Source organism: Eutrigla gurnardus (assembly GCF_963514095.1).
Source record: "Eutrigla gurnardus genome assembly, chromosome: 16".
NCBI classification, from domain to species: Eukaryota; Metazoa; Chordata; class Actinopteri; order Perciformes; family Triglidae; genus Eutrigla; species Eutrigla gurnardus.
The window spans coordinates 11,383,953-11,411,870 of NC_139927.1; the positions used below are offsets into that span (position 1 = coordinate 11,383,953).

The 27,918-nt window shown below is 41.1% G+C and overlaps 1 protein-coding gene across 1 annotated transcript; it reads left to right on the top strand.

The window, feature by feature from the left end:
• The first annotated feature begins 2,402 nt into the window (after nt 1-2,402).
• On the top strand, nt 2,403-26,837 carry ezrb (ezrin b). Its single transcript, XM_084031281.1, has 13 exons — nt 2,403-2,548; nt 8,451-8,534; nt 13,703-13,798; nt 16,103-16,377; nt 17,261-17,344; nt 17,429-17,575; nt 20,881-20,977; nt 21,534-21,697; nt 23,056-23,186; nt 23,667-23,827; nt 25,189-25,281; nt 25,609-25,863; nt 25,956-26,837. The coding sequence occupies exons 1-13, from the start codon at nt 2,537-2,539 to the stop codon at nt 26,118-26,120; spliced, it is 1,764 nt and encodes a 587-aa protein (XP_083887407.1). The 5' UTR covers nt 2,403-2,536; the 3' UTR covers nt 26,121-26,837.
• Nucleotides 26,838-27,918: the final 1,081 nt, after the last annotated feature.

Here is a 27,918-nt window from a genome sequence, read left to right on the forward strand (position 1 = left end):
TGTGAGAAGTAGGTCTAACCTCCGATATATACGGCTCTATTTTAATCCCGTCACCTCATTGGCCGGCGCGCCCATGACGTAAACTCCCTCACTTGGCAGCGCTTCCGTCGGTTCAATGCAGGGCGGATGACGCGCACTTCCCCGGTGAACTACTGTGTGAAGCAAAGAAACAAAAAAAGTTTTTGTGCTGCGATGCTTCGGTGCTCGGGACACGTGACACCTCGGTCTTTACACTGCTGATGATGCACGAGCTTTTAATGTGTTTATCTAGAGTCACGGATTGTGTTAACTGTTTTCCAAATAATTGTGTTCACATTTATTTCCTTAACTGACGTTACAGCCACGTCGTTTCTTTAAACAAATACTTCCCAGAACATAGAATAAAGTATCAGTGTAATGTCAATGCTGATAATGCATTAATATAGGATATATTTAGATTTAAAGTAATGGTCATTGTGTTTCGGATGGGCCCCGTAAGTCAATTATGTGTCAGCGACCCCTTAAACACACGTACATGTCTGACTGTTCAAGGTTTAAAACTACTAAATGCCCCGCCGTGGGTTGGGGGAAATACCAATGCAAAGGTTAAACCAGCGTGAAAATGCATTTGGTTTTGTGGGGAGCGCCCCCAGAGTCCCCCCCGCATGTCCCCGGACCCCTGGGTTGTGAACCTGCGCTCCTCCAGCCTACCGGCGAGGAGACAGCAGGAACAGGATCACCGCAGTGGGATGGATGAGCGCCATATTGCGCCGGGGCTGAGCGGAGGAACGGGGGTAAATCTGCGATCGCGAGGACAATCAACCGATCTCCCAACGTCACCGGACCCGGTAAGACGTTGAATCAACGAACAGCCCGTCTCTTATATTGGCTTGGGTAACCTGTAGCAAAGCGAGCTCCAAACATACTTTTAACACTTTTTTTTGCCCTCCGCTGCTCCGCACAAAGGAGACAAATCTCACAACAGGTGTCTGTGGGATTATCGTGAGGATGGCTGCAGTGCACGGAGGAAGCTCCTGTGCAAACGATTGTTTACCACAGCCTCGGGTTGAATCCTTTCACAGGTTTTAATGTGTTTTCATCTTGAAGTATATGCACTCTTTGGGTATCGATCAATGAGGTGAGACGTCTCCTTTGCTGAGCTAGAATCGCTTCGCCGCCGCTGTGGGTGTGTACCCGTAACATAGACGGTTACGTCTATGTTACGTTACGTGTTATGATGTTTATAAGGTTATATGAGACTGGGAAGGTCCCACCATCTACCACTGATGGTCATAGTGTAATGCAACATTGTATATTTGCCTCTTCATTGAGCGACAGGCAGAACTGGTGTTGCTCCAATTAATCTGATTAGTTAGAAACGGAAAGCGTCAAAATAAAAGACTAAAACAAGGCAGGGTGTGGACTAGAACTTTATCATGGCTAGTGGGTGAGGCACGATGAGTCCCATATTTTCACCTGTGTGTGTGTCTGTGTGTGTGTGTGTGTGTGTGTGTGGATGATTCAAAAGTGTCAAGGTAAAAAAAACAACTCTGAGATTTCCGGTGTTACATTTCAGAATAAAACGATTTAGAGCAAACTCGGCTAATGGTGGTCTGGAAAATGCACTATGAGCAGAAATGGTAATAAACAAAACATTTGGACATTTAATTAATCATGTAAGTCATATGTTGAGCAAAATTGCATATATTTTAGCTTTTCATATAGGAGAATTTGCTGGTTTTATCTGTTAAATATGAATGCAATGAGTATCTTTCTGGACTGTTGGTTGGACAAAATAAGGCATTTTCAACGTCATCATAGGCTCTAATATTTTCCACCACCTTCTTTTTTTAGACTATATCAGTGTTCGGTTCATCAAATATATATTTGACATATTCTAGAGTCTAAATGTCAAACCTTCATGTCCAGCTCATCAAATGTTAGGATTTTCTTCTTTTCTATGTTTTTCTTTTCACTGTAAATTTAAGGAATTCGGGTTTTGGGCTGTTGGTTGAACAAAACAAACAATTTAAAGTCGTCTGTTTGGCCTCTGAGAATACATTTAAGGTGTTTTTCACCATTGTTAGACAGTTCATAGTCGAGATGAAAACATGACTTGAAAACATAACATTAATCTCTATTGAAAATATTAATTTTGTCACAGTCCTACAGTTAACGCAGTTGGTTTGAAAATGTTTGAGATTAAAAGTAAAGGTTGGAGTTACTTTAAGGTTTGGCAGGACTTGTAAAGTGTGAGGAATACAGATTATCAGAAGTCACTGGACTCTTATTGTGAAGTTCAGACCGGGGAACTTCCTGTGTTTTGCTAGCTAGCCGCTGTTAGCTTGCTGGTTGTTAGCGGTGATTCATCCTGATGACTGTCGCCCACAGGAGTGCCGCGCTGCTCTTGCCCGGGTTTAAGTAACGCCGAAGTGACTGAAACTCGTTTCTCCTCTTGCTCTCGTTCCAGGAAGCCACACGGAGCTCTGCTCTCTTCTTTTGGAGACACTTTTCTTTATAACAGCTCCTCGCACAGAGCAAGGAAAAGGACAGCAAAATGCCCAAAGCGGTAAGTAGCCCTTTGATTCATGAATGTTAGAATGTTAGTCACTGCTTGTTGTATCACACAACCTTAAGTGTGGTCTAGCTCAGCTGAAACGTGACAGGTGATGTTAATGACGTATTAATGCTCCTAAAGTCACAACAATCTTCTATTTGCGGATTTAATTCACATTAATTTAGCTAACTGGCTAAATTACATTGTAGGTTCACTCTCTGTTTAGAGTACTGAGGTTCTCGTGAACTGTATATGCTACAGTGAATGGTAGCACACTGGTACCGATGCTAGAACTTCATCAGAATGATGTGTTCAGCTTGAGCATGTTATAACTGAGTCTTTGAATCAGTTTTGATTTGCTGAGAGGTGATAGATTGGCTGTAAACCTTTTGAGAAACGAGTCTTAAATCACTTCCTGGGAGTGACAGATGTTAAAGTGATGCTATCAGACTAGTTCCCTTAATTTGAGGCTGTTGAGTGTTCCCTGTGAAACAGCTGTCAATTTAATTACACATATTTAACTTGTCACTTCTTTTACACTCTCAGTAAGTGGGGCACAAACAAACAAAAAATGGGCCTTTAAACCAAACAGGAATACATAGACTTAATCACAACCAGTTTTTAATGTGTAGTTTTTTTGTCATTGAAACTCACTCTATCATTATCTGTGTTAAAGGGGAATGCTGCTCAAATCACATGCTCTTCTTATATCACCTGGGGGTGTCCCATATGTTTCAGTGAACATCATCCACTTTGCACCAAAGCTCGGAACAGTAATTGAAGGACTTGTATGCTCGACATGGATAGTTAAGCGCTGTTTAAATGTGTTCACAGTTATAGTCACAGGATCTGTATGTTTGACGTCATCCTGTATAATGCTGCTCATGAGCTTGTGATGAATACAGGGTTCTCTCTTAGTCTCATGAAGTCATTTTCCAGGGTGACATAAATGTTGACTTATATTATTATTATTAGGGTATAGATGAGTCTTCATCGTCAAAAAACAAAACAAAAGGAAAAAGAGACATTATTTGACTAAACTGCCATATATTTGAACAGGTTTTCTCCCTCAATTATTCTTGTCACATTTTGCCCCACCCCAGCTATTACATGCTGTACAGTCGTATGGCGCATGTCCCTCACTCACCTCACTGTTTGGCCATTTCAAGCATAACAGCCTATGTGTATGCTCTACCGTATTAAGGAAAATGTTATGGAAATGTGTTCGTCATGGATATGAGTGAAACATATTGTCCTCTTAAAAACACTCAATGATTCTTAATTTAAAGAGTTACCAGAGTTCGATGACTAACTGTAAAAAATGGATACAAATTGGAAAGATTTTAGCAGGAAAGGCAAAAACAGAAGTGTACATTTCTGCTTAAATACTGCTCAGATCATGACGGAGACAGGTTGCAGCTGAACAGAGTGGCATATTGTGATGACAATGACTAAAGCCGCGGTCAGTCTCATAAAGTGTGTTGTCGGTTTGTTTGGAATGGCTTCATGGTTGTCATGAGCGTCGCCGTGGAAATTACATCATTGCTGTCTGATAGCAGCGGCGCACCAGGTCCAGCTGCCACAAAACAGCCACATTGGATGTTAACGTCAGACTGTTTTCTTTTCCATGATATGAAGAGAAGAATACAAACATTGAATATTTTTTTGTCCTCTGGTTTACTGACTGTTCAATATGTGACCTCATCACAACCTTTGGAACATAAGGCAATAAGTCTATTTTAATGAAGTAGCTCCTATGATGCTTTTTCCACCAGAAAGCTTCATCCTCTCAAAGTCCTGCAAATGCGTTTGAAATGAGTTTTACTTTTAGCCTTGACGAGTTATGTACATGAGGATTAATATTTTGAATTCTCTGAAAAGTGTGCAATTGGATCACGAGTTTGATGAGCGTCAGTGACTCAAGCCTGTAGCTGGAAACACACTTCAAGTATTAGAGGCAAGGGATGATAGGAAACAACACCCAGAGCTACAATCAGATAAGCCTTATGTTATCCATTAATCTGCTGATTATTCCATGAATTCTTTAGTCTATACATTGTTTAAAGATTCTTAAATATGTAATTCACAATTTCCAAAAGTCCATTGATGCCTTCAATTTGCTTGTTATGTCCAAAATATGAAGACAATCCATTTATGTTTAAAGAGAAGCAGCAAATTCTCCCATTTGAGAGATAAATTAACATGTTGGCCTGAAAAATGACAAAACGAAAATTGATTATCAAAATAGTTAGAGGTTTACTTGAATAATTTTTGCAGCTCCAGTTTCCAATATCCTCACTCATTTGTATAGCATCATGTTAAACGTGATATTTAAGTGGAATAGAGATATTAAGTTTATGTCTTCTCACATTAGCGGTATTCATCTTGATATGTGCAGAAAATACAAATATTGTCTTATTTAATACAATGCAGTGCTCTCCAGAAATATTTAAAACAAAATCACAGGCTGATGAGACATTTTAAATTTGGTTGCCTGACATCAAATGAGTTTAGCAGTCATACGAAGGTATGGACATGTATAAGAATGTATTAATACATGTAACTGTAGTCCCTGAAAGGCTAACTGGCACAGAAACATACAGACAATGTGAGTTATTTCAGCTCAGATTCTTGGCATGAAATCAAAAATTCCAACATTGTTTGGAAAAGATAACGTTTATGACCAAGGACCACGATGCCCAGCGGAAGGACATTGGAGCAAATCTGAGCTACCGGTAGTTAAGGCTCTTGCATTGGTACTGGAGTGTGACTCATGTTTCACTTATCTGAATGACACATTGTCAGAAGTAAAGGATAGAGCTCTCCTCGGCTCTCCCAGAATCCTGTTTCCTTGCGGTCACAGCCCAGTGACAGAAACCGTACAGGGCGTGGCCACGATCAACATGGATGGGTGTTTCCCTTTCATGTCCTATTGTTAATATTTGTTCCTTTAAATAATTGATAAATCAATCATGCTTGGAACGCCCTCGAGACCTGATCCACAAAACCAAAAATGTCCTATACCCTTAATTCCCTTTAATTGTGTGCATGTACAACATACTGATGGAGCCCGTGAAAATACTATAGCTCTACAAGATATGTCACTTCCTAAACCATAGTAAACGACACAATGCCTGTTCTCTCCCAGTAGTAGCTTTCATTTATGGTTATATTGCTCTTTACAGTGGAATCTCCATGGTGACTCCGATTGCAAAAGACTTGTGTAAAAGCCGTGAAAGGTATGCAGAGGGTTAAATATTGAACGGTCCTCCATGAAGAATGCAGTGGAATTGACACTTTAACTACCGAGTTGATGGCCGCCTCATTTCTTTGACATGACCCTGAGCACCTCCGCATTGAAGAGTCTTGGAAGGGCATTCAGGTCATGATCACTGGGGACAGAGGAGGGTGGGTTGGAACGAGGACTTCTTGAGTCTTGCTTGGCATTGGAATTGATTAATCATCTCAGCTCTGGGATAACATACAACATAATTCTGTATAACGGAACCATTTTTGAGACGTCATTTGTACTCGTCATCATCACACTTCATCTTTGTTCAAATAATACAATACACATTCACTATACCATGAATATGTTGCTGTTAGCCTAGCTTTAGCAAAAAGACTGGCAATGACTGTTCAAAGGTGAAAAGCACCTCTAAAGCTCACCTACCAACACATTCTATATTATCAGACTTACAGATGTATCAATCTCATCTTTCATCTGACTCTTGGCAAGAAAGTGAATAAGTCAGATATTTCCAAACTATTCCTTTTGAAATGTTACAGAACGTATATCAAAGTAAGCATTTCACCATGAAAAAACACAAGAAATCCTGCACACTGGTCACTTTTCAGGCCCTAATACAGTAATCTACTGTTTCTACGCCTTTCTTTTCAATCCAGCAAGTTTGATTTGGGAACCGCTGCTCATGTAGTGTGTTGTTACTGTTATGACTTGTGAAGTAGGGGTTTATATGGTTAATATGAATGTCTGCACTTGCTTCTGACTAAAGTTGCTCATTGTGGAACTCTGGGTTCTTGCCCGGTATATTTTTAGCATATGTGTCATGTTTTCTTTACCGCTCTGAATGGCTTCAGTTTATTGTGAGTTACTGTTGGAGGACTAATTTGAGATCAGATATCACTCACTCAGTGGTTTCTGTTGGCTTGTCTGCTCCACATATTCACATATTCCATTTTCTACTGGTTAGGGTGCGTTTTTCTAGGTCCATCTAGAACTGCTGTAAATACAGACTGTGATGTTGAGAGAAGCAATCCTAATTCATATAATCACTTTTAAAGAAGGGGAGTCTCAACATCACTGATTAGAGCGGTTTCTGATCACTTCTTCATTTTTGTTTTTGGTACTCTGGCTCCACTAGAGTGTATGTATGAAGGTAGCGAGGGACTGCTGGGGCACAGTAGCTGAAAGGGGATCTTTGTTTTGCTGTGTAAAGTAAATGCAGTGTTTCCCCTCCTCCCCCCTGCTTTTTAGCTTTGACGTGAGGCTGGTATAAGTTTCCTTGTTGGACTCCAAAAGTTTCAAACTGTGTGCACATGTGGCACTGCGGGACAGGGCTACAAACTCTGTGGCTCTGGGCTTTTGTGAGTAAAGCAAAGTTTGCCTTGCCACAGATCCTGGGTGTTGTGCCCAAGTGAGTCCGTGAACTGTAAAGCAGACACATTGATGAAAAAAATGGGGCATCCTTGGAAATCCGCTGTCTAGACTACTGTGTCCTTACAATATCCTGGACAGCGCTGTGGCGAGGCACTTTCCAGCCAATGCCGTGATTGGATTTGTCCCCTCCTGTAGGATTAAAGTCGGTCAGTTAGTTGCTCAGCCTGTGTGGCTTCATACGAATCAGTTGAGCTCTTAGTCACTGCTTCAGCCCAGACGTCCCTTTTCGAGTGGGCGTCATTGAATTTGTCCAGCGCTGCTAACAATGGGCTGGAGATGAAAGATGTCACCGGAGGGTTCTGTCGGCGGGCTTTCTCTCTCTTCACCCCGTGTCCCCTAACCTTCTTTGTGTCGTTTTCACTGAGCATTAATAAGTTCAGTCAATACTTTGAGGATCTTTTCATAACCCCCGCAAATACCAGAGACATTTGACATTATACCCACAGTGAAGAGAGTCAGCATGTGCATTACCTCAAAGAAGCTATTGTAAATATTTGTCCGTTGTTGCATGGCCTTTGTGTGAAATTGAGATGCCATTTGCTGATTACTAATCAAACTTACAATGCAGATTATTGTTGCCCTCCATTATGGGACACAGTTGACGTCAGTTGTCATTATTCTATGCAGCACGCCAGTCATGATATTTGTAATGGTTTTGAAATCGCACATTAATCACTGGGGTGGATCCCTGTAAGTGGACATTAAATTCTCTGCTCATAAAGCAGGTTTCAGCTAGATGGACCACCTCTTTTTCTGTATGCACAGGCCACACTGATTGATCATTAACCAGAGAACTGAAAGGCATGCCTTTTTTCTGTGAATGGGAGTGAATGACTGCCGCTGCCCTCCTCTCTTTATTACTCCCAACCAGAATAACATCCATGCCGTCTCTTTTTAGCTTCATAACATATAAGCAGCGTTAGCCACGACAAATGTGGCACACTTGTATTTTCCTTTTTAAAAAAACTTTTACTGAATATTCGTACCATTAATGCCTCTGATTTTGAAGCAGAATTCCCTTCACACTAGCCCACCTGGCTCTGAGAAAGCAGAGATAAACACAGAGCCCCATGTGTTTACTCTGCAAATACACCCCCTTACCAAACACACACAAACACACACACCAAAGCAGTGTTCTGCAGTCTGCTTCACAACGTATAGGCCCTCACCTGTGAGAAACTCTATTGCTCTGGGTCAGCATTTGAACTCCCGTTTTGTCATGTTTTTCCGCAGGTCAATGTTCGCGTCACCACCATGGACGCTGAGCTGGAGTTTGCCATCCAGCCCAGCACAACCGGCAAGCAGCTGTTTGACCAGGTATAGTGCATATTGGTTCCGTATTGCATATATATATATATGTATGGAAATCATAAAGAGATTTTTCTATATATAAATAATCAATACAAGTCATTCCCTCGAGGTAGTTATGGCACTCATGTCTGTGCAGTAAATATGTAACAGGAGATGGAAGCATGTTTGCTTAGTTTAGCACATTATTTAATATAATAATATTAAAAAAAATGTATTCAGACATGGCATCTTCTCATTTAATTCTGGGCAAGAAACCAAATAAGCAGATAAGTGTTGATATTAAACTCTTTGATCACATCTGTGTTGTAAGTCTGGTTATATTCTGTGGTTGCTTTATATTTCTACTACCGCTGTTTTTACCGCTGCCACCGCCTTTATCTAACTTACTGGATTGACGTCACAGACAGGTCTGTGATGGGAAAGGAGAAAGTGTCTACCCTCATTATCATCCCTCCAAAGCTCTTTCCATTCATTGCATCCAGGTCTGAAAAGTTATCTCCTACAGACGAGATTACAGGAGCTTGTGGCTTCAAGTGTCCTTATCGGTCTCTTTCTTCTTGCTGAGGTTCAGGGTATACAATGAATGGCTTCCTGGGATGATTGGTTATGTAGTAAGTTATAACTATAGGTGGTATTTTGTTCATGGCTCCTGTTTCTCATTTGCAATATTGTTAAGCAGGGAATTATCCTTTAATTTGCATGTTACCTATCGTCGTAAACTTCCATTGTGTAGCTCAGTACCGGAAATCCAAATGTAGTTGACATGTCATTAGCGTGAGCTCCTCTGAGGCTGCATGACGGCACCAGAGGGAGGAAAGGCATTGTTTTAGCCACTTCCTGTATAACTCGTTTTTCAATAGCAAGTGTAGCTGACTGTATGTGTCGTGGCTGCATGTCAGAGGATTTTATTTAAACATCCGAACACAACCAGCGTATTATCCTAAAAAACAGCCATGTGTGTATTTTGTATGATATTGATTTCCCTGCTTGTGTTAGACGTCTTTTCCCTCGACCAAATCAGCAGTTATGCCACTTGTGTTTTTTTGACAAATAAAGCAGCGGGGCCTCTGATCTGAAGCTCTCAATGTGTGATTTAGTTAAAGGAAGGACCCAAATAGTCGCCTCTGACGGCTCCCTATTTATAGGTATTGGTGAATTCCCCTGCCTACTTGTTGGAATGACTCTTAGTAGGTGTGCCTCACAGATAATCACTCACTCCCTGTGATAGTGTCAGAGACGGTTCAGTGCTCTATTTTAGTGAAAATATACAATTGACTAATTTGAGCAAAGGAAACTGTCTACAAAGCTTCACACCGTGTCTGAAGTCTGAGAAGCTGTTCACGGCGTCTAGAGTTTAATTCAACAGACATTTTAGCGGTGGTGAAGTCTGTTAACGGCCTGAATTTTAGTTTTGAACGGTGGCTTCGGCTGCAAAGACGCAGAAAGATTCTGTGGAAATGCTGAGTAACAGCCATGTGCTTGTTTCCAGGGCGAGTGTGAGTCCTGGTGTGGCCTGTGTGGTCTGCGCTGATCATAACCTTAGTCCCTGTCATGCTGCTCTTAAAGAAAAAACTTCTGCCACTCCCCTCCACACCCACAGTTTCACTTCAACATGACTGTGTGCTGCTGCTTGTTTCATTTTGACTTGAGCCTCAAGCAGAGAAATCCCAGGAGACCACTGTTTACAGTAAATGTGCTGGTTAGTTATTGTCTGCTCTTAAGTGTTCAGACCCCATCCAATCTCCAGATCCTTTCTCCTGTATCAACGTGGCTTCAATGTCTATCGGTGGCTTTTCAGTGAAGTGCTATGGCATGTTGAAACATTTTAAACAGCTCAACAATGTCTTGAACTGTATAGTCTGTCTGACAGGTGCCAGAAGCAAAGTACAAAACTATTTCTCTTTCTAAACCTAAACCACTGGTAGAAGCCACATTCCCCCCCCGAGTTACTTCACGATTCAGGCACAATGACTGTGTGGTCTGACGGCAATAGACCCATTTCCCTGGGCTAGCACCCACTGCCCCCTCACTACCACAAAACACACTCCTTTATCTTTGTGCTGGTGACTCCCTCCCACCCCCCTCCTCAGTCACTGGAGGACTCTACGTTATTCAGCCCAGAGGATGTAGTGAGTAATGCTGTTTCAGCCCAGTGGCATTCCTCTCTCCCCACAGGGCCGGAGCTCCCATAGACCAGGCAGAGAAAACTTTCACTCTCCCTCAGATAGCTGTAAGACGAGGCTGCGCGCTGAACTCATGATAACTGCTCCTATGTTGGCATTGCAGCTTGAGCTCATCAATCTAAAGCGTGTCTAAAGTGGGCAGTGACACCGTTCTTAAGAATGTGTTGAAAGGTTTAGCTACTTCTACATGACTGCAAATGTTTCACTAAGTTTATAGTTGTTTTTAAATCATTGCCAGAATGAAGTAGACTTGTGCTTCTGCTTCTGCGACTGCCCACAGTTTTGCAGAGTACATTCGAAGCATTGAATTCAGTGTTCTCAAAAAAGGTATTAAGTTATTAAAAAAAAAGTCTTACACTAATATACAAAATGTCATTTATTTACATTTTTTTGCGGAGATTAAGTCAGCAACACTTGCGATTCTTTGTGTAGACACTTGCAGATCTGTCAATATTTCCTGCTGGTTGCTACTGAAAAAATGTTATATAATAATAATATCTAATAATAATGATCAGCTTTATTGTCTCTTCTGGTTAACCATTATACTTTCATGAACCATTAATCTGACTTTGAATGCATATCTGAGATGTTAGGAGCTCTCGGTGTACATTGGAGCGACCTAGCAACTCATTAAAGTCAAGGCAGCCTGCCAAAGCAACCTGCTGCAATGTCAGTTTACTAAACCTGCGTAACCAGATTCAGATTTAATCCCTCCTAATGAACTGTACTATTTTCAGTTGCTTTACCAGCAAGTGTTCATGTGGACAGCAAACACATGTATTTGTTTATGTACAATGTTAAAGTTTACAATTGTAGTGCCAGGATTGTACCAAAGCTCTCTACAGTAGCCTATCATAGAGAAAATGGTCCATATCGTTGTCTGAACTCTGTTTCTCTGCCTCTCACTCTGTCGACCCCAAAGCAAAATCACTATGAAAGGGTTGATTGTTTTCTGAGGCCTTGTGAGTTTCCTTACAGGTGAGATGCAGCCTCTCTCATTTCAGGCCCCATTCCAGTGCTTTTTGTTTTTGCACTAAATACAATCCATCAGAAAAGTTAAGTTCATTTTTACTCCCACAGGTCAGCCTGCCCTGTATTTTGTGTCAGCCACTAAAAGAAGGCAGATCGATTTTTAATTTCATCCTTGGCTGGAGCTTATCGTTGGGGATGGGCTTGGCCGGAGTGCCAACGTGTTGATTCAAAACGTCACCAGGGCAACACCTCACCTGGTGGTTGGGTGGGGAATTTGGCAGCTATGCAAAAAGGGCCCGGCACAGAGGTTGTCCCACTTAACAGCACTCACACAAAAACATGAATTCCTACATGGTGCTGTTGGAAAACTGCTCTCCCTCTCTGAAGTCCATAAAGAGCCTCTGGTCGTTGAGGTTTTTTCCCCTCGGTGGACGGTGGAAAACGGTAACTCCTCCTGCAAGCACAAGTGATTATTCCAGATCTGCGACTGGTTTTTCACTCTCTGCCTCAGCAACAGTCAACATCTTCAAATTTCTGATGTGAAACTGTTCTTCTCTGTGTTTCCAGCCGAGTTGAAATTAAAACCGGGCTCATAATCTGCCTTTTAGACGTTAATAATAAGGAGTTTTGTCTTTTCCCGTCCCAGTCTGGTCCTTGAGTCAGAGACAGGATGCTGGTCATGCAGCACGCCCTCGTTATACAGTATCACTCCTCCTCGCAGGTCCAACAATAGGACCACTTTGTTAAAGACCAGCCCTCGTGTGTCCTATGGCATATTGCAACAGAGAGATGTGAGTGAAGTGTTACTTCAAATGGAGAGAACACTCTTTTCATTACTAGGAATTACCCAAAATCAAATGCTCTCATGTTACTTTTGGTTGTACATATCTTGGCTCACTAAATTAGCCTCTAACTTTTTAAATTTGATCTCTAACTCACATAGCTGCCAGATTAATTTGTTGGGATAGTTGCCATTTATAGCTGATGTGATCAAATCTATCAACTCACTGAGAGAAAATTAATCTGCAACTCCATCTTGGATTTACTCCTTTACTTTTGTCTTATATCGCATATAGAAAATGTATAGAAGCTGGGGTTTTGGGCTTCAGACAAAACAAGCAACAAGCTACACTTTTGGAATAATGAGACCATCTCCCTGTCCAGTAACGTATCTTTGTCAAATTGCTTCACACAACAAACAGGTTACAATGATCTCGTATCCATCCTGGCAGCAGTTGACTGTATTATTACCGTAGCCAAGTCCACACTCTGGCCTGGGAATGTGTAATACAATGCAGGTCATTCAGCAGATTAGTTCAGTACCTGAGTATGTCACCTTAAGTTAAAATTCTTCAGGCCTCGCCAGCATCTGTAGAGCCTTCAAAGGCCTTTTCATAACTCCTCGCTTTGATGTAAGGAAACGATCAATGATTCTTTGACATTTATTGGGAAAATGATCTCATTGAATTTTGAGCCGTGGTCTCTTTGTGTCGACTACTACAACAACAGCATCACCTCAAAGTTGGTTATGAGCAGTTTGTGAGAGTAATGCTGTGTTAAATCTGTTCAAATTGCCATGAGAATTAACAGCCTTTAGTCTGTGAAGAAGGTCGCGGAAAATAACATTATCTGGAATATGTTGATTGACTTTTTAAATTAATCTTTGTATCCAGGTGATGTGGGAAACTGACACCAAGGCTTTTCCCAGTGGGCATTTACAGCTGAAACGATTGGACCGACAAAAGAAACAAACTGTTATGATAAAATTTGATCGTTTGAATGATTGAAAAAGTGCTTACATTACTCAGATATTGAACCTTAAGTGCCTTTGGTTGAAATACAACAAGACATTTTAAGACATCACCTTGGACTCTATGATGTTGTGATTGGCACAATTGTTTTATATTTCCTAGACCAAGTGATAAGTGGGCTCATCAAAAGAATAATTGATAATGAAAATATGAATTTGTTTCAGCCCTTCTGTGTTTTAAGATTTTGTCATTCCTTTTCTCTGTGCAGGTGGTGAAAACCATCGGCTTACGTGAGGTCTGGTACTTCGGACTTCAGTATATGGACGGCAAAGGTTACTATACTTGGCTAAAACTGGACAAAAAGGTAAGATCTATCTTGAAATTTTATATTTTTGTCTCCTGAGAATCAAAATGCTCAAATTATTCAGATTATGAGGTCATTAGCGCAGGAGAAAAAACATATCCAGTGTCTTAAAATATGTCATCGTATAGCCATTCATAATTGTAAATATTGTTAAGAATTAGACCATACAATGCTCTTTATACTATCACGCTTATTAATTTAATATACAGTATACATTGTATAATTTGTTACATATCATGATACTCACCATCTACATACCTACATGGAAATTCCACTCGGTGACTCTCCCTCTCTCTGTGGATTCAAATTGTATAAACAATAGAGAAAGAATGCAGTGTTGAGCTACAGTGTTTGCCTTCCAGTCAATCAATAGCCACAGCATTATAATATGTGTGTGTATATATAGAGTGATGCAAGGATGACGGATTTTTGTAGGCCAACCCCGGATGTTAACATCACACTGGTGCCCTCGACAAAAAGACAATGCGATTGTTCCGTTGGCTTTTGGGATATTGCAGGAAATAAGCAGTTTATGATACTTAAAAGTTGATCTTCACAGATGAACACCACTTTTATGATTTTCGAAGTGTGAAGGCTTAAGAGGAGGGGCATGTCAAAATCTTGTGTTAACCACAGGCCATATTTCAGGCATCTAACCAAAAAGCCATTAAAAAACCACTGACTTTGAGACGAGGGGACTGGAAGTGCAAAAATAATAACTCATTTCCAGGTTTTAGGACTCATTCCTTGAGCACTCTAGTCGGGATGCTGTTTTGGGATTCCACTTCCAACATGGCAGCTAATCTCGTCTGGTTTCTGTTTTCTGGGGGGGGGTCAGAGCAACACATGTAATCAGCTGGATGTGGAATATTTGAAAAGAGAGTGAACTCTTTGTGAACCAGAACTGCTTTGGTTCTTCTGTGTTGTCCCTGAGTAAACACAGATTACTGTACCTTCACTAACTGTTAATCCTGATGTGCTCACAGTCTAACTTGTTATTACGCAAAAAGCAAATCAACCAGAGGAATGACTACAAATAGGAATTCCAGATGTTTAAGATTGTTTTTGTATCACAGGGTCGATAGGATCTACCGAGCTCTGCAGCCTTTTTTTAGACCAGTTAATTCTGCATTAATAGTGTCTTGAAGAAGAACTCTGGTCTTGCACAGTCTGAATACAGGTCATGATAAGTGCTTCTTCATATTTTGTTGCTCCAGAGAGAGTTATCTCTCCTCAGAGAAATATGATAAACTGCCTCAAGAGATGTCACTTGGGTTGATGGCTGTTGTAGCTGAATGCTACGAGTTTGGAAAATGGAAAATAATCTTACGGTATGGAGTTTAGAAATAAGTGAGCTCAACAGACTGACTGAGTTGAACTTTATAACCATAAACAAGGGTCACCGGGAGAGAGACAGTGAGAGAGAAAGGGTAATGCCTGCCTCAGTCAGCAGCTATAAACTGTACACTGTGCTGACGCTGCGCTGCAGCTCATGAACACAATGCCTCGCTCAAACTGGAATATTCCCGGCCCCATTCTCTCCATCAAGACCGCTTGGTTCCTGTTTTGAAATTAGAGGAAGAGGCATATTGTGTAAACACATACTGTAGCTCGGAGTCATTAAAATGCATTTCCACTACATGAGATTGGTAGATCCCTTTTTCGGTATGGGCCGTGCACCCAGGAAACTTCTTAACTGTTAACTGTTTTATAACCTATTAAACGTTGACACACAGTAATTGATTCTTTTGTAGCAAAGAACGTTTTCAGGCTTGAAAAAGAAACTATCAGGACTTGATAGATACTCCATGTGCACCTGATAATACTCCATTTAGTTCAGTCCAGCTTTTGTAGCTGGTTGATGTGTGGAAATAGGCTACTCTGATTTCTTTCCAGGATTTAGATGAGAATATTGAGACCAATGTCACATCTGTGTGGTATATATGTTGCTGGAACCAAGCTTAGCTTAGCATAAAGAGTGGATACAGGGGGAAACAGCTAGCCTGGCTCTGTTCAACCCGACCAGCTGCCAAGCAACTAGCAGAAGCTCCAGGAAAGTCATTGCTACCAGCAGCAAATAACCCCCCAATAAACACAACAAACGAGTTATAACGTGTTAATTAGTGAGCTGGTAAGTGGATTTCTCTGGACAGAGCCGGTTTGTCTTTATGCTGAGCTAAGCTAGCTGGCCCCAGCTACATATTTACCGTATAAACATGAAAGGATAAGCCTTTCCCAAAATGCCCTATTGCTTGTAATGCTTACATTTCCCTGTATGATAACTATGTCGTTATTCCTTACCAGGTGTCGTCCCAGGACGTGAAGAAGGAGAACCCGCTGCAGTTCAAGTTTCGGGCCAAGTTCTTTCCGGAGGATGTGTCCGAGGAGCTGATCCAGGACATCACCCAGAAGCTCTTCTTCCTGCAGGTGAAGGAGGGCATCTTGAGCGACGAGGTGTACTGTCCACCAGAGACGGCCGTGCTGCTCGCCTCCTACTCTGTCCAGGCCAAGTTTGGAGACTACAACAAAGAAATACAGCAGCCTGGATACCTGCTGTCTGAGCGCCTGCTGCCACACAGGTAAGACGTCTAGAGTTTATTGTGTGTAACCATGTGCAATGTGTCCCGAGGTTGTCGATATTTCCGGCATTGCCGTTGATTTGCGCTGCTCAAACTTAAAAAAGTATGTAGGTTAGCACCAACAGATGAAGATGAAGCGGATATTATAAACTCTTTACAGGTTACAGGGTTCATTCATTGTCATTGTACAACAGCGTTGCGCAAGGAAATGCAATTTGCGGTCCCATTTTGTTACATAACAAAATGCACCCTGACCTATATTATATGTTATGTGATTATATGTTATATGAGGATGTATTAAGAAGATTCACAACCTTAGTATAAGAGCTGCTTTGAAGTCTGGCGGCAGCTGATGATTACACTTGCCAGAGGCGAGCAGGGTGAACAGGCTCTCCACCGGAGTGAATTCTGCCTTCTATTATCCTTTCGGCTCTTCGCAGCCACCTCTTAAGATAGTCTTAGGTGCATAATCCTTGCTAGCATTACCATAATCAAAGTACCAGATTTTCAGCTCATTTGAGATTGTTTAATGAAAGCTAAACACAAAACAGGAATAAAATGGGTTATGGGATTATAGAAAGGGTTATCTGGGTGTCTGACAGTGTACAAAATGCACCAATCCTGACAGTGCACTGCTGGAATGCCAGCAGCACACGCCCTATCGTGCCTTCCCTCTTAATCTGGCACAGAGCAAGTCATAGTGAGAGGAAAGTCAGCAACATCAACATAATTCACACAAATAAAAGAACAACCCCAAACATAATGCAATGCTGATAATAATGTTATTGATCAAACTAAAGCCAAAACATATCAGAGTGTCTTTCCCTGTTAGTAGTGCGTATGTCTGTATGATGTAGCTGATCTTTCCTCCATCTTTCCGTAGAGTCCAGGAGCAGCACAAGTTATCCAGAGAGCAGTGGGAGGAGAGGATTCAGGTGTGGCACGAGGAGCACCGTGGGATGTTGAAGTGAGTGTGTTTTCATATAATCTCACACATGGAGTTACTACGTTGACATAATGACTTAATGTTGTCCTCTGTCCGTTCTTGCAGGGAGGACGGCATGCTGGAGTACCTGAAGATTGCCCAGGACCTGGAAATGTACGGAGTCAACTACTTTGATATCAAGAACAAGAAAGGAACAGAGCTGTGGCTGGGAGTGGACGCCCTGGGACTCAATATTTATGAGAAAGACGACAAGTAAGCACTGTATTTTGTACTCGCAGCCCTGCTGTTAGTGTCATTTCTGTCTGTTTCTGCCTGCTGCTACAGAAGCTGCCGCTCTTGGAGACGGAGCTAAACTGGCTGCGCCAGGTCCACGTCTGTACTTAATCACTATTCCTGTTTCTCTGCAGACAGTATGTCGGGAATAACAATGAAGGCCAAATGAATACTGGGAGGAGTATCTCTAAAGACAGATTTGAAACATTCAAACCTAGCAGTCTCTTTTATTGTTATTTTTTGGAGGAACATTATTTGCAGATTTGCGCTGAAAACTGTTTTTATCTTGAGTTTTTTGGACACAAACCATAAAATATGGTTAATTTGTGCCTTTGCTGCATATAGTATTTCTTGTAAATTCAATGGATACATGTATTTTGTCGTCTGCCTACATTAAGGTGCAATTACTATTCTTACGTAGTATTAAATGATAAAAACCTACGTAGTATTTGAATGGTAAATCCTATCCCCTGAAGCACAGACTGCACTTTGTGTGCCATTTATACTGAAGATGACTTGCATGAAATCCCTTCTATACATTTGCAACCTTATTTTCGGTTTCTGCCTTGACTCCAACCCCAGACTTGTTCAGGTCCATGTCTGTTTCCCCACACACAGTATGACAGATAAATATATCCATCTTTCATATTTGTTCGGGCTGATGTTCTGTGTTTGACATTGTGCTTCAAGGGAAACCGAATCTTTGTAATCTGTGACAGGGTGTTGCCAGACTCTGGTCTGGTCTTGGTTGTATATGTCACTTTGTTTATAGGGTAAGACAGTTTGGGAGGTAATCACCCTCTATTTGGTGAAATGAGTCCAGAGATCTCCCCAGGCTGGTGGCCTCGCCTGTGGGATTACTGGAGTGATGTTTGTTAAAGGAGCACTTCATCCCAGGTGCCTTTCAGTCAGTGGCTGGAAGTCCTTCCAGCACATTCTGCTGAGTTTCATTGTTCACTAGCAGATTGTAGCTCTTCCCATATTAAACCAGCTGCCCCGTGTGTCAACTTTCATGCCAGCGTCTATTAAAAGCAGCGTGGTCTACTTAGTCTGCCTTAGTGGAAGAAATTAAAAGGGAAAGTAGGTGACAGGGTAATGACAACATTTTGCATGTCATGCCTCTAGTTCTTTGTCTTGTATTGGCTCAAGAAGTCTTATTTAATTACTGTAATTGCGTTTGTGTTAAAGTTCTTCCAGTCTCTCGACTGTGGTATGAAACCGCCAACACTTTGTTAATGAATGTACTGGGTGCTTGTCTCCCTGTGGGAGTCTGTCTCTTTATGTTCTCCCTGGGATTAGCAAAGAAATGCCTCTCCTCCACGGTGCCCTCTGCTGTAACCATGGCTACGCCAACTGGTTTTTCAAGCTGTGCGGCACTTAAGAATGTGAGGCTAACCTACAACACTGTCTCCAATGAGGGCAGCCGGCCCACAATGCAGCAGTGCAGCCGAGGTAGTCTGGTGCCGGTTTAACTCCTTAGGCTCTCTTGCTCTGCTAACCACAGCGCTGCTCATTTTATAGGAGTCTTTTAGAGGATTCCTTGATCCAAGGTCTCGTCTTAACACAGTGGAACACACACACACACACACACACACACACACACACACACACACACACACACACACACACGCACACACACACACACAAACACACACACACACACACACACACACACACACAGCAAAACAGACACCAGATTCACCGATTTGAAAACTGATTTTAGCTTCTGGAAACGAATATAAAAACATATTTAGTATTATTAGTAACCATTTTTTTTACTGAATGATAAAAAAAAATAGCCCCTGAAGAACAGAGTACACTTTCTTTGCCATCTATATTGAAGATGATTTACATGATATTATTTTTTTTACACACATCAGCGTACGCAACTGTTTTGAGTAATGATTATTGACAGTTTTTGTAGCTTAAATGGCAAACATTCATAGCTTTCACCTTCTCAAAGGTGAGGATTGGCTTCTTTATTTGTCATATATGATCATTAACTGAATAAATTTGGGTTTTTTACAAAACACGTTGGGTTTTAGGACATTGTTTCAGAAATGTTCCACTATTTTGGCATTATAAAGAGCGAACAATTAATGGATTAAATTAAAATGTATCTCTATTTTAATCAACATTGAAAATAATTGTTAAATTTAATTACAATTCACTTATTTACATTGACTAATTTGTAACCTTTGTTTCAACACAGACTACCCGAATCTTACTATTACTATTTAAAAACATTTTTTTTTAATTAATTTATTTTATTTTATTTTTATTTTCCACTAGCTGTTGCTATCAAATTCTAGTTTATTGTCATATATTAGTATGATAATTGCTAATGAAATCAAGTTACGTTTTGGCAAACTGCAGTGTCTTTCACTTCCCTATATCACTGCAAGCTTTTGTAAACCACAGCACTACAACACTAATTTCTACACACATGAATCCACTGATAAAGCACGACTCAATAAACCACAAGACTGAAAGAAGCATCATTCGCTGAGATAAGTTCTTCTCCTGATTCCACAAGCCTGAGTCAGGATCACTAATTGAGCGAAATTCCAGTTTAGGCGGTACAGTTTCACAGCGGAGTTTCGCCACGAGGTGGATGGCTGCCTTTCTAGATTACAACATTTTCGGCTTGTCAATGTTTACTGTGCTACTTTGTATTGTGTGGAATGAGATTGGCATCCGTTCAGTTTGTCTGGCACAATAGAACGGCGAGCCTCACCCCAGTTTGTCTCCTACTCCAACACTGGTTACAGAAATCCAGCCTGAGAGGTTTATTCTAACATGAGCTTTCTCAAATAGTTTGGTGTTTGATTATGTCCACATACCACTTTAACTATCTATAAATAATGCTCCCTCCAATGAATGATTTTCATTATCGATCCATCTGATGTTGTATTTTGTCAAAATGTTAAAAAAAAGTGAAATTAGCTTGCTTTGTCTGACCAACAGTCCAAAACCCAAATATATATAAGATTTGTTGTCACTTATGACAAAGAAAATCAGCAAATCATCTCACTTGAGAAGCTGAAACCACCAGAGAATATTTGACATGTTGCTAGAAAAATAAAAACAGTCCAGAAAGAGAAAGCATGGATCAATTTCCCTTCATCGTTAGTCTTAAATGTGTCTATAATGACACCAAATCTTGTTGGTGGTCAAAATAGATCAGAAGAAGACAAGATATCATCGTTACATTACACTGTGGCCGCCATACAGCAATTTAGTATCGCAGTATAACGTTTGTTTACATGTGGTTGCTTCCTCAGATTGACCCCGAAGATTGGTTTCCCCTGGAGTGAGATCAGGAATATTTCCTTCAACGATAAGAAGTTCATCATCAAGCCCATCGACAAAAAGTCTCCGGTGAGTATTACCCCAGGATCATTCGCCAGCGTTTAGATTTCACACATGCCGACACTTCTGATCCTGAGAATCCTCCCCTCTGCAATCCTCCAATTTAAGAGTTCTCACTTCTCTTTTGATAAAATGAAGCTTTCGGAGCCTGTTAAGGTTGCAGTGATGCTTAAGCTCTCTGCTTCTATTTTAACTGTGATATCTTATTTCTCTGTAGCTGAGAGAAAAACCATTAGACTTATCCTCAGTCTTATCTGGCATACAGAACAGCCTGGGCTACTTTCTAGGGCGATGCTATTAGAGATGGAACCCACACACTCACAATTACCTTATCTGTGTAGCCCAAGCTATTTGACCTTTCACTATAAGTGGAGCACTCTCTTTTTGTGGCAGTAATCTGTATTAAAAGTGTCCCTGCACCTGCCCCGAGCCACTACTGGAGCCTTTGTCCTTTTTTTTTTATCAGCAAAGCACAATGAACAGGCAGCTAAACACTTTATTCGGTCTGGCGTTTGTTCACTTCTCCTCTCTTTCTTATACCGCCTGTCTGTTTGTTTTTCTCCAGGACTTTGTGTTTTATGCACCGAGACTGCGCATAAACAAGCGCATCCTGCAGCTATGCATGGGCAACCATGAGCTGTACATGCGTCGCCGCAAGCCTGACACGATCGAGGTGCAGCAGATGAAGGCCCAGGCCCGAGAGGACAAGCAACACAAACAGATGGAGAGGTATTCCTGGAAACATTTATATACATTTGATAAAGCCAACATAAATCTAAAAACGCTTTGAGCCACTTTGTTCTTTCTAGGGTCAAACATTTGAGTGTGAGTGAAAGCACTTGTCCTCCTTAGTCTGAACCACCTTTACAGATGGCAGACACTATTCACATCGACTTTCAGGCAGTTCAACATGTAAAGTGAAGCCTCCATTCATTGGGTAATGACAGGGCATTCCTTTTCAAGTATGCGGAAATATGCTTCCTGAATTGGCTGAACTGAAAGTGAATGGATGTTGACCTTGGTCTCCGCCACAGCTGTCGGCTCACTGTCTGTGCCGTACAGCTGTTCAAACACGGTGATGTAACGCCGAGCAGACAACACAGTAAATACCAGCGGGTGAACCATGAGGTCACTGGCAGACGGAGTTAGGGTTCACACATACACAGGAGCTCACAGCTTGACAGATGCTGGGCTGATGTCCAAACACAGTTAAGAGACGGTTTAAGATGCCTTAAACACAATTAAACCCTCAGGGAGATATCTGGATGTTACTGCAGCAATATTTATAGGAAGATTAATAATAAGGCTGGGGTACAAATATGACAGTGAGGTCCCTGACAAAAGTTTTTCCTTCATCGTTTATTAAAACTTTTGCGTTGATTTTTTTCTTTTTATGAATCTCTTGTAGATATCAATGTAAAAAATAGGCTAATTCAACAGTACATTTTCAATCGACTAATTTCTGCAGCTCTAAATAATTATTTTTGTGAAAAATGTGTAAAAACTGCTGATAATTTGCTGGATCAACTCAAGTCAATGTGAGAATGTGCTGCGTTCCTCTAGAGCTTAAATAACTCAATGAAACCATTAGCTGAATGACTGTTTTTGCTTTCAAAATGCAGTCAAAGTGTTCATCTTTTCAAAAATGAATATTTTCTGGATATCTCATTCTTCTAGGATAGTAATGTGGATATCTTTAGGTTTTTGATGTTGGTGACATTTTATCAACTACGCACTTAATTAGAAACATAATTGACGGGTTCATGAAGAATGAGAATAATTGTCAGTTGCCAATTTAGACAAAATTAGTTTTTTTTTGTAAATTGAAGATACATTTTTTTTTTTTTCAAATAATTTGTCACTAAATTGATAATTAAAAAAAACCTTTAAGAATCCCAATGCAATCACATGTTGCTGCTTTAACAGGATCTTTATTTGAGCCATTTTGAGGCTTCGCCTACAGATGGTCATCATATTGGTTTGTGACCAACAGTGGTTGTAAGAATGGAGAAACTTGTGCAATCGTCGTTTGTCAGCCGTAACTACGCATCCACCGTGTCAGCTCACCAACACCGTCTTATCTGCAGGGCCCAGCTGGAGAGTGAGAAGAAGAGGAGAGAGGCCATCGAGAAAGAGAAGGAGCAGATTGAGCAGGAGAAGCAGGATCTGATGATGAGGCTCTACCACTTTGAGGAAAAGACCAAGAAGGCGGAGAAAGGTGAGCGAGGAGGGACATATTAATAGTTATTAATTTAGCAGTGATGTAATCCAAGTGTGTTAAGTATTAAGCCGCATGGTTAGTATGTTTCTTATGTTTTGATTCTATTTTGTTCATTGTCCAAAGCAGAAACTTTTGTGTTGATACCTGTTTCACCAGCAGCGTTTCTTTAGGAAGCCTTTTATTGTTGACAGTGTTGCATACCTGTACAGTTAGCATCAGGCTAATCAGATCATTAAGTGACTTCCTCTTTACATTTACATTTAGACGCTTTTATCCAGTGAGTACATTTATTGGAAGAAAGTGCAACAGTATATCGCTATCAGTACAGTAAGCACTCTTTAATAATGATTAACCAGCTCCTGTTCATTTAATGGTACCAACTGATTTGCAGTGTTTGTTTTGAAACACTGGAAAAATCTGTCTTTTCCTTTACGTGCTAGTGCTGTAGGTGTGAGCTTACGTTCCTCTTTATTGCAGATCTGCAGGAGCAGCTCCAGAGAGCCATGATGCTGGAGCAGGAGCGGAGGAGAGCCGAGGAGGAGGCGGCTCGTCTGGAGACCGAGCGTCAGGCCGCTCTGTTGGCTAAAGAGGAGCTTGCCCGCCATGCTGAGGACCAGCAGAAGAGTCAGGAGCAGCTGGTCAGTATTTTAAACCAGGTTACCACCTATTATATATATATATATTAGTTGTAGCACAACTAAATCTAGAAACGAAGCTGGCACCTTGTTTGTCAGATAAGACAAATAAACCTTTTTCTCTCTACGTACAGCCAGTACTTTGTCCAGGTCTGTACCAGTCACATTGCAGGGTTGTGTATTCAGCAGTGCCTGGCTACTGTAGCTCCAGACAAAACCACTTTGTTGCGTCCAGCTGGACCACACCCTTGTTACTTCAGACTAACCGCCCCCTCACCCCAAGCCGCCGGCCGGTGGACCACCCACAGGACCGTGTGCTGCTCCCTCCTTCACTTTAACAGCGTGCGCAGTGAAGCTGTGCTTCCTTCTCAGCGTTCACTTCTTATGACAGACACCTGCTGCGACTCCCTTTTATACTTAAACCCCGTTAAGACGCCTGAGCAATCAAGTGGGTCTCCGTGCAACTTCCACTCCTTGTGTTTTCCAGGCTAGAGTCTGTTCAGCGTCTTTCCAGCTGTAGCAAGTGTTTACCGCTGGTTAGTTCAGTATGGTGAAAGACGAGCCATTGTTGTCAAAAGAAACCCACCACAAACACCCGCAGAGTCTGGTCATGTTACATCATGACGCTCTACTGAAAGGTTTCTTTTTCTGCTATTCATTTCCTTTTTCTGATAGTATTGAGAGCACTTTTTAAAATTAGATGACTAATCCTCTCAATTATTTGAACCTTTTAGTGAAAAATCTTTTCGAGAAGAATGTAAAAAAAAAAAAAAAAACGTTTTTTCATTTCACCATTTTACCTGTAGTTGGTCAAATCAATCTTTTTTTTTTTTTTTTTTTTTGTACTTGGATTATTGGTGAAAAAATTGGCAAATAATCTAAAAACAGACGAGAAGCTTGATCCAATCATGGTCATCATGAATGCAGTAGTTGACTTAAACGCCCACTAAAGCTTTTGCTAACCAACTGCAGGATTTTCAGTCTCTTTCTTCCAATGAATACATGAAACGAATGTCAGTGCCATATCGCATCACGTTTTCCACTTCTCCATTTGAGCTTTGACTGGCGCTCTTTTGATTATATCTCGTCATGCCCTCCTCTGCTGCCAGAAGTAATGGCACCTGACGGAAGAATTGGCAGCAACAAATGTTTATCTTGATGAACAGCTCTGGATATTGACATTCGTAACAGTGGTGGATGGAACATCAGGACTCTCTCTTTGTGCAAATTCATCATTTACTGAAATGACGCAGTATGTTTTCTTTCTTTCCTGATCTCAATGAGACTGAATGAAGGTTATAAATCTGTTACATGCGTTACATTTTGACCCTTAATTAAGTGTTTCTCCTGTGGTTTTGTATCAGGCTGCAGAGCTGGCAGAGCACACAGCCAAGATCAGCCTGCTGGAGGAGGCCAGGAGACGCAAAGAGGAGGAGGCAGACTCATGGCAGCTCAGGGTGAGAGCTTAATAAGTATACTGAGACTCATTCACAGCAGCTAGCTCTCTGCTATTCTCTCATCTGTTAGAATTGTTAACAAGGTAGCTGTGATTCCGTTTATTTCTGTTGAGGAGTCATGCATGCTTGTAAACTTAAACCTTGAACTAATCAAATGCAAGAGGGTGGTACGGGGAGGAAAATTAAGTCTGTTTGTGTATGTACTTTATATATATATATATATATATATATATATATATATATATATAGTACATATATACAGTATATCAGATTTCATACCACAGTTCAGGGACAGAGAAGCGTAACCTGACTGATCCTTCTGTCCAGGCCAAGGAGGCCCAGAACGACCTGCTGAAGACCAAGGAGGAGCTGAACATGGTGATGGTGATGTCGACGCCTCCCCCGCCTCCACCTCCTCCCCCTCCCCCCATGTACGACAACTTGGACGACAACAGCGACAGCGAGGAGAACGCCAGCATGAACAGCGCCGACCTGCAGATGGAAGGCATCAACGACCACCGCAACGAGGAGGATCGCCTGACTGAGGCGGAGAAGAACGAGCGTGTCCAGAAACAGCTGAAGGTGAGGACGGAGGGATCTCTAATTAAATGATAAATGACCAAATCGAGGTGTCATCTCACCCCTCCTCTCCTCCTCTGCCCCCCCTCCCACAGGCCCTGACCTCAGAGCTGGCTCAGGCACGTGACGAATCCAAGAACACCCAGAACGACCTTCTTCACAGTGAGAACATCCGCGCCGGCCGAGACAAATACAAGACCCTGCGACAGATCAGGCAGGGCAACACCAAGCAGAGGATCGATGAGTTCGAGGCCTTATAAAAAAGCCTTCGGCCCCTCGGCCACGTACCCTTTCTGAATGGTCACTACATCTCGGCCGACACACACGGACACACGCAAACACGCTTAAACTCATGTATAACACACATCGGTTGCAGACCAAACTGGAGCAGTATATGCATCCCTTACAGAGAGACACACTCCTTGTTTTTAGAGAGAGAGAGAGAAAAAGCTTTGCAAATCCTTTGAAGAAAAAAATTAGTGCCAAAACCTTTCTCTTCTTAGTGTTTCTGATCTTATTTGTGTATTTAATTGTGTGTAATTTGATCAAATTCAGACCAAATGATTATTGTTTTTATCCAGAGGTGTGATGAAGTAACGGGACTAGCCAAAATTTTATTAGTATTTCATGATGTGCACGTATAATATGTAATCAAAGCCTCGCTTCTTTTTGATGTCTGTCATTGGTAGTGCAGGAAGGAAAAGGACAGTTTGTCGTTCATAGCGACCACTCAGAAAGGGGGAAACAGTATAAGCAGGAAAATGTACATTTGTTTTTTGTTTTGCATTATATTTGAACACTTCCATTTAATGTTTTATATTGCTAAAGAGTAGTTTAAAAATCATCCCTAGTTTGATATTTATGCTGTATATGGGACATTAAAAAGGGTATTTCATCTTGGTTTGTATATTTTTGCTATCTACTAATGATAATAAAAACATTTAACATGTTGAAAAGGTTTTATATATTCACCAAAATAATAGCAGTCTTAGGTTCTACACGTTTTTCATTTTAGATCACTAAATTAAAAGAGATTTAACTGTAAATTATTCATATTTTTTACTCCAGGAAATATCCAGCTGCACGTCATTTAATCAGCTGAGGAGCTTGCTGTCCATCTAGGTACTTTTGATTAGTTTCTTTTTTGGCGTGCAGTTCACAACATGCTAGGGATTTATCCTCTGAGCGCCTTGTTGTCTGGGACACTTAATTTAGTTTAATATATTTTATTTCTTTGTTCTGTCATGTCGCTGTTGAGTATGAGATGAGCATGTGCTGCGTGCTTTTACCCTCCTAAGTGGCCTTTCTCTCTGGTTGTCCCTCCGCGGGGATCCGTGCCAGGCAGTGGGTCTTCACTTGTAGCCAAGGTGCTTCGTCACAAGAAAACCTGGAGTTCAGTTCTTTTAGTGTTTTATCTTCTGAGGGTTGAGGTGATTGTAGCAAAGAGTTTTTCATGTTTCGGTTTGGTAACAATGGACTGACCCAACATGTCACTCTCCTCTCTCTGGACGTGGACTGGAGGAGCATCCGCTGACTCTGTTATGGAAACACTCAGCTCTGCTGGCCTTTGTATATGAACAGGATTTTATAATGAGGTGTTCAACATATTGGCAATAAAGAAAAATCTATGATTATACATCAGTGTGTTTTTGCTTTGTACACTGCACCCTTCAAAAAAAAAAACATCCACATTCTTTTTGACTTTTGTGCTATGGTTTGTGTTCAGCTCTTCAGTTACAATAAGAAGTTACAGTTTGCATTATTCAATATCTGTCATCATGCATGATATAGTTAACTTCCATATATCACAAGTGGAGTTTAGACTTTTTTCCCTTCTCCATGCAGTTTTTTTTTTTTTATTGATTTACTGTATCATGACTTTTTAATGACATTTCTTGACGTGTTTTTGATGATTTTTTTATGACAAGCTATACTATAAACTTTTTGTTGATTTAATGACACTTGAGATTTTTTTTATAACCTTTATACAACAAACTCCTGTGAGTTTTGGACTTTTAATCACATATATACTGTGAGATTTTCATGACATGCAATACT

Bases quoted from the DNA above. Each gene is read 5' to 3' on its own strand.
- ezrb (XM_084031281.1), top strand. The intron at 8,535-13,702 runs GTATAGTGCATA...TTCTCTGTGCAG, and splicing joins GCAAGCAGCTGTTTGACCAG to GTGGTGAAAACCATCGGCTT. The intron at 17,345-17,428 runs GTGAGTGTGTTT...CCGTTCTTGCAG, and splicing joins GAGCACCGTGGGATGTTGAA to GGAGGACGGCATGCTGGAGT.